General features: G+C 56.0%; 2 protein-coding genes across 2 annotated transcripts in view; one reads left to right on the top strand and one right to left on the bottom strand.

Moving 5' to 3' along the window:
- Nucleotides 1–1,800, bottom strand: part of LOC102378494 — a 14,958-nt gene extending 13,158 nt beyond the window's left edge. The window contains exons 1-2 of the mRNA XM_006035494.3: nt 1,726–1,800; nt 1,549–1,635 (exon numbers count right to left, since the gene is read on the bottom strand). Coding sequence (XP_006035556.1) covers nt 1,549–1,635; nt 1,726–1,782 — 144 coding nt within the window. The 5' untranslated portion in view covers nt 1,783–1,800. The remainder of the gene's footprint in view (nt 1–1,548; nt 1,636–1,725) is intronic.
- Nucleotides 1,801–5,108: 3,308 nt separating this feature from the next.
- On the top strand, nt 5,109–6,028 carry LOC102380945 (C2 calcium-dependent domain-containing protein 4B-like). The gene has a single exon (XM_025191646.1). It carries the CDS (start codon nt 5,162–5,164, stop codon nt 6,026–6,028), a length of 867 nt encoding a protein of 288 aa, XP_025047431.1. The 5' UTR covers nt 5,109–5,161.
- Nucleotides 6,029–6,853: the final 825 nt, after the last annotated feature.

Genomic DNA, 6,853 nt, shown 5'->3' on the forward strand with positions numbered 1-6,853 from the left:
GGGCGGGGGGAACCACCTATATGCCAGGCACCAGCCCTGGGGCGGCCCAGCCAGCAGCCCTGTGGTCACACCGACGCCAGGTCCCGGTGCGTTCTGTACCACTGCTCCAGGCAGCATTTTCAGTCTAAAATTAGCACAGGTGCTAGAAGATCTCAATGGGATCTACAATGCTGTAACTGTTCCCTCCAAAGTACAGTTTGACCAGATTCAATGCAAGAGGTTATTTTTAAATCAGTCCAAGCGCATGATTTCCGGGCGTGTATGGGAGTGCAGTACATGCTGCTCAGAGGAGCAGGAACAGTACTGCCAGGCCAAGTAAAACAGAGCCCAAGGTGGGGGCTAGGCAGTTGTGCCACACATCCCCTTTGCATAGCATTTGTGCAGTTGCTAGCCCAGATCACAGCTAGATAAAGACCACCAACAGAAAAGCCACCGTCTCAGGGGAAAAGTGAGCCGGCTGGGAGCTAGAGGAGCATGCAACCTGGTCATCACACCCAAGCCTCCCCATGCTACAGGATGCAGGGGTGTTTCAATGCAGTTCAGAGCTGGGAGTGGACCACTGGCTTCCAACATGCATCGGTCTCATCCACATTAAATTTCAAGCACAGATGTGACAAGTCCACATGCCTGGCCACTGTACTTGTACCCCACTGGCCTACACCGCTCCCTCGAGCCAAGAAGAGAACCCAGCAATCCTGATCCCCAACCCTCCAGAGCCAGTCCTCAGCAAATTGCATGAGCTTGTCCCCGCTTTAAGTGCTTGCACTCCAAAGGATAACAGCCGGCTTCTGCAACCACCTGTTCCTTTAGACCAGAAGAAGCTGGAGCTATAGCTCGACATGTCTTGCATCCAAGCTCTGCTGAACATCCACACAGGAAAGAAATGTGTGGCCAGCAATTTAAGGCTCCCCTACACCAGGAGTGTATGCACAGTAATGCCACACTTGGCATTAGACTGGCCAACTAGCCAGGATGCCAGCTAAACAACACGAAGCCCCTGGAATTGCTAGTGTACTTCTGTCACAGGACACTGGATTCAGATGTGAAGGTTGGACAAGTCAGTATTTGCTATATAATTATGCTGGTTAGCGGGAACAGTCAGAAGAAAGAGCCTATTCTTTACAACTCTAGGCTGCAGGGGACAGCAGGGCAGGAGATTTCAAAGCAGTCAGAAGCTTTCCCATAACACTTCCCTTAATGCCTTATTTCTGCAGGTGAAGCACCAAGGTCTGCAGGGGGCTAGAAACAGCATGGTCCTGTCTGCAGACACATCCAAACTGCTTTACCTGAGCTTGCTCACACACTGTAGCCATCTACCCAGGAGAGAACAGAGCTCAGCACCAGCCTGCCCCTTGAGTACTTGCCTCACTTCTCTTTAGGTAGGGCAACACATCAAGCTCACTACTGCCAGCTCCATTGCTGCTGGCACCCAGGCTGGCTAGGTTACAGCTAGATTAGTTATTATAGTTGCACTAATTACACCACCCAGCAACCCCAATCCCCACCCCAGCAGTAAAAGGGGGTGCAGGAAGAATGGGATTTACTTACCAGGGACCTGCCAAGCCCCAGCCGAGCAGCCTGCTGGAAGAACCTCCCGAGCAAGCCTTCAGAGCCTGCCTGCTTGACTACCATCTCCTAAACACAAAGGGGAAGCACAGTCAGAGGGGCCAGACCTCACCTGTAGTGGTAGGATCCCACAGAGCCTCCCCCCATCACACAACAGACCCCTTTTGCCCCAGGGCTGGTACATGGGGCTACAGGACTGGCTTGCTGCTGCTCCATGGTGAAGAGCAGACCGGGCTGGACAGAAACCTGGCTGAGCCCAACCCCAGCACTTTAGTTACTTATAGGCTCTGATCCAGCTGCTGCTCATTATGTTAAGGAGCTGCCAGTCTTAATTAATCAGCATGACCTTTCCTTGCAGTCTCATTCTGGTTGTAAAATAAGAGTTTCCCAGATTAGGATGCAATCCTAGAGCTGTTGCTTGGTGGGGAATAATTCAGTGTAGAGCTTGGTTCTCCTGGGGATGTGCTTTGGGCCGGACCGCTTGGCACTTGGGCAGCTGCCCTTACCAGAGTGCAGATGGCATGTAGGGCTAGCCTGGGGCTGTGGGGGGCTTTTATCTCTCTTTATTGCTGGCATAAGGAACTGCAAAAGACCTTAAATGCCAGAGAACTGGGCCCAGATTTTCAGAAGCATTTGGATGCCTGAAGATGCAGCTAGGTCCCAAGTGGGATTTACAGTTTGCACCTTTGGGGGCCCAAATGCTTTTAGCAATGCAACCCCTGGTTCTTGCAGGCTGACTTGCTGCGGCAGCAGGGTGGCGGGGGATATGAATTCATGAGGCCCCTGCACAGCAGGACCTGTGCCCCATCCTGCCCCGGCTTCCTTGAGCATTTGCTTAGTGGTACCCGCCGAGGGATTGGGGCTGACCGATCCATGGCTGATATGAATAAGAGCCATGTCCTTGAGGGAGCCCAAGCCCTGTCCCAACCTGTGTGGTGACAACGCAGAGGTCCCCCAGACGATCCGCCCCTCTCAATTCCCAGATCACTCTGTGATGCTGTAGTCCAGGGGCGGGCAAAGTCCCACGATAGGGATCGTGGCAGACTCCATTTCCCAGGACCCCTGCCCACGTTGCTGTGGCTGGTTTTCATGGAGATCCCAGCAGCGGCCGGGCTGTGACAGTGCAAGGCAGGGGTTTTCAAGGAGACGGGCCCCAGCAGCGCTGGCAGAGTGAGCGGCTAGGCAGGGAGCTGCTCCGGGGCCGGGATCTTGCAATGGTGACAGCGTGGTCGAGATCTGCTGCCCACATGCCCCGGGCAGCTCTGCCCCAGCTCCAGATCATGCTGTCACTACTGCAAAATCCCAGCCCTGACCCTGGAGCAGCTCCTTGCCCAGCCGGGCACCCTGCCAGTGCTGCTGGGGCTGGTCTCCATGGAAACCCGTGTGCCCCCCCCCACCCCAGTCCCACTGCTGCTGGGGTATACATGGAAACCAGCTGCAGTAATGCAGGCAGGGGCTGCTGGGAAATGAAGTCCAGGCACCAACCTGGATCTACCATTTTGCTCACCCCTGCTGCAGTGCCAGTGAGAGCGACCACAGCTGCAGGGAGGTGGGGTTGCTATTCGTTATACCCAGCACCAAGAACGGGAGAGGAGCCGCTCTGGTTCCCGGATGCCTCCGCTGTGCTCAGTTAGCCACTTCGACAGCCCAAGAGGCTCCTCTCAAATGCTGCCTGCAGCTCTCTGTTTCCCCAGCTCTTTGACACCCAGGAGGGTTTATCCCTGCGCTGCATATGCCCCTTATATTTGGGTCCTGGGCTTCAGGCCGAGTCCTCCACCCTCCCTGCAGTCCCGAGCTCGCAGGGCTGATCCTTTGCAATGATGCACAAGGCTCACTGGCACCGTTTTGCAGCTGGCCTAAACCCAGAGATCAGGAGGAAGCCTGTGAATGGCTCTGTGGACTGGTGAGCATAACATGGGCCATTTCGCCAGCCAACCCTGGTGCTGAGATCATGTCTTGGTTCCACTTCAGTTAACATGGATTTCAAGCTGGGACTATTGATAGAGCTCCAGGAGGGGACAAGAAGAGCACCTTTCCTTCCATTCAGCCAAGGGAATGGCACCCCCAGGCTCTCTCCAGCTAGGCACCGCAGCCTGGGGGGTGAGGGGAGGAGGGGGTTGAGGGAAACTTGGAAAGGGTGAGGCCAATGTCCACGAGCCTGGCTGCTTGCTGGAGTTTGCCATGCTGTGCAGCCGGCTCCGGCGCAGCACTTCAGAGACACAAGCGGCCAAGCTGCAAAGTGACCTGGGGACACCCCCGGTGACAGCTGTCCCCACAGGATCATTTCTGCTGTCCTAGTGCCAGCTGGAACTGGAGTGCATAGAAGGGAAGGGGCAGATTTTGCTCCACAGTCATTGAATTTACTCAGACTTCAAGCTGGTTCAGTGCTAACGTGCACATGAACCAGCCACAGATTTGGGGCCTTTATTATTTCATCCCAAAAGGTCCAGGGCCCCAGACCAAGGCCTGCTCCTGCTCCTGTTCCCATTGACATCAATGGCAAAACTTCCCCCACTCTATCAGTGCAGGATCAGGGCTTAAATCTGCTGGAAAGCACCAGCTGCCCTAGAGGGGAGAGGCCGGAAGGCGCATGAGCAGCAGGCAGGTCTGTCTATCACTGTGGGACCATGGGCCAGGGCTGCAGCAGGGGCTGAAGTCGAGATTGCCGTTTCTGTGCATTGTTTCCAGTGCAGGAACGGATGTAAAGCAGCCTTGAGGCACCTGCCATAAGTCCAGGTGTCAGGAGCAAACTCTCTCCATAGACACAGTCCAATTCTGTGTCTCCGTGCCTGCCTTGGTGTGGAGAGAGAAGAATAAAAGACAAAGCCCCTTTGATTTCCAGGTCTCTGCCGGGGCACGCTCGGTTTCTGCACCTGTGGGAGCACAAGGCTGTGACTGAAGGGCTGCCCCCCTGCCTCCCCCCGGCACTTTGTGGACATTGGCTCTTTTGGTTTCAGGGATGCTCGAGACTGTTCCTTAGCCCTGCATGGAGGCACCGGACGCTGAACAGGAGGGAGAGAGAGACAAAGAGGTCTCAGAAAGAGCCATTTTAGAAAAATCCCTCCCCTAGCGTGCACGGCTCCTGCTCCCACAACACCCTGCACCTAAGGAGCAGTGACTCACCCCTGAAAGGCCACCGTTCGATCGATTCGTCCTTTCTCCCTCTTTGCAGACGGCTGCAAAGTGCTCTCTGCCTGCCTGTGCTCCACAGCCCCAGGGACTGGCAGCCCCGCCAGCGCCTTGCTATTTCCCCGGCGGTGACGGGAGCCCATCTGCTCAAGTGGTCCTCGTCTGTGCTGCACACAGAAGAGGCAGGCAGCGCAGAGGTGTAGGGATGAGCTCCCCTCCTCTCCTGCCTGCTCCAGCTGCCTCCCCTTTGTACAGGCAGATGATGCATCATCTCGGGTCCGGAGAGAGCAGGTGCAGCCCTGGCTGTCTGGCAGGAGTCATCACAGAGCGTCACCGCGCACAGAGCAATCGGGGCTGAGCGGAGAGTATAAATACGAGGCGGCTGCTCTGGAGAGCAGGAGGGGACCGGAGGGCCTGACTCCAGGGCACCGCAGAGGCAAGAAGCCAGCGCGCTGTCTGCCCGGAGATGTCACTCTGGGTGCACGCGAGACCCGGCTGCAACTCTCCCCCTGTCAAGGCTTCCCGAGACATCTTCAAGTACATGGTGACCCCCGACCGCATCCCGCAGTTCATCATCCCCTCGCTGGACATCCAGGAAGGCCGCAGACTCTTCAGCAAGGTGAAGCCGCAGACGCAGCCCGAGAGGAAGGCCCGGAGGAGCAGCTCAGACCCCACGGGGAAGAAGGCTCATGCTCTGCCCTGCTCCCTCCTATCCTGCTCCAGCCTGGAGCTGGCTGTCAAGGTGGAGGAGATTTCAGACCCTGTCACCCGGGCAGCCCTATCCCTGCCCCACTTGCCCAAGATCACCACCCCGTATGGCTTCGTCACCCTGGGGGAAAGCCCCCAGGTCACCAATGAGGAGGCTTTGTTTTTCCACTTGGACTTTGCTTCTCCCAAGTGTCCTGGCGTGAAACCTCCTGCCCCTGAGAAGCCGGGAAGCTGGAGAGACCCCGAGATGCCCACGGCCCTGACAGACGGTTGCTCTCGAGCGGCCGGCTGCTTAAGAGACTGGCAGCAGCACCATGCCCAGCAGACCAGCTGCAGAGGCAGCAACGGGAGCCAGAGCGCTGACCACCCAGCCAGGCCCCTCTTACCACAAAGACGTTCCAGTCCCATAAGAAGCAAAGAGGCCATAGGTGTGTTGGGGAGCAGAGAGGCGGAGAGGGTGGAGGGTAAGAGGAAGCCTGCGTCCTTTGAGACGGGCTGTCAGAGGAGCACCTCCAGTCCCGAGCTCCGGGGCAGAAAGCCCCAGAGAAACTCACTCCAAAAGATCCTGAAGAAGCGCTTCGCCCAGCTCAAGCTTCTCAAGTCCATGCATTTCACCCTCCATTGATGCTGCAAAGCAGCTCCAGGGAAGGGGGCTTATCAAAAACTGGAGGCGCGGGGACGATATTCCAAATGCTGTCGACTTCCATGTCATGGCCAGGCCTCCGGACTCGAATGCAAGTGCATTCAAGTGAGTGCTCCATTCAAATTTGCATCCGCTATAATGAACTGGTTGGCATGTGTGCCCATTGCTGCCCCTGCTGAGAGATTAGAAAGGCTCAGCTGTGTGTCAAAGGCCACATGCGAATGAACCGTGCTGTGAATGGTGTGGCCTTGTGTAGGGGGGAATCGCACCTCTCCCCTTGGCGTTGCTGAGGCACAGGAAGGAAGACAGCAGCTCAGAAGCCCTGGGAGAAGCTGGTGTGTATTGTGGGGGCGGGCACCCTGCCTCCTTCACATGAACCTTTTCTCTTTGGTTGTCGGTCCTGGCATTTGTGTATCAATAAAATATTCTTTTCCAACTTGATCCCTTTGTACGTGAGGTCTGTGATGGGCAGTGGAGAGGAGGCTCCTTTGCAAATGGCTCTGGGGGGCTCTATAGAAACAAAGCAAGTTCCTTTTCCAAACCCAGTGGCCAAAGCAAACTGGTGGCTGAGGCAATCAGCACACACACTGACTGGCAAAGGGGCTGGATGTGAACCGTTTGGGGGTAGGGGGTTACGTCAAACCTCAGTGCTGAGGGGAAAGGGCAAGGGATGCTAACAGTGAAATGCTACCAACTAAGGTACAGGCCAGGTACACTCTCCTTTAAAGTCACAGAAACTTCCCTGCTCCTCAGATGATCAATGCGCTTTGACTATTTTCCAGTTCACGGCAGATGTTACTATTCGTT

This window comes from Alligator sinensis, unplaced genomic scaffold, assembly GCF_000455745.1.
Source record: "Alligator sinensis unplaced genomic scaffold, ASM45574v1 scaffold1457_1, whole genome shotgun sequence".
NCBI classification, from domain to species: domain Eukaryota; kingdom Metazoa; phylum Chordata; order Crocodylia; family Alligatoridae; genus Alligator; species Alligator sinensis.

Coding starts and splice junctions, on each gene's coding strand:
- LOC102380945 (XM_025191646.1), top strand. CDS start 5,162: ATGTCACTCTGGGTGCACGCGAGACCCGGCTGCAACTCTCCCCCTGTC.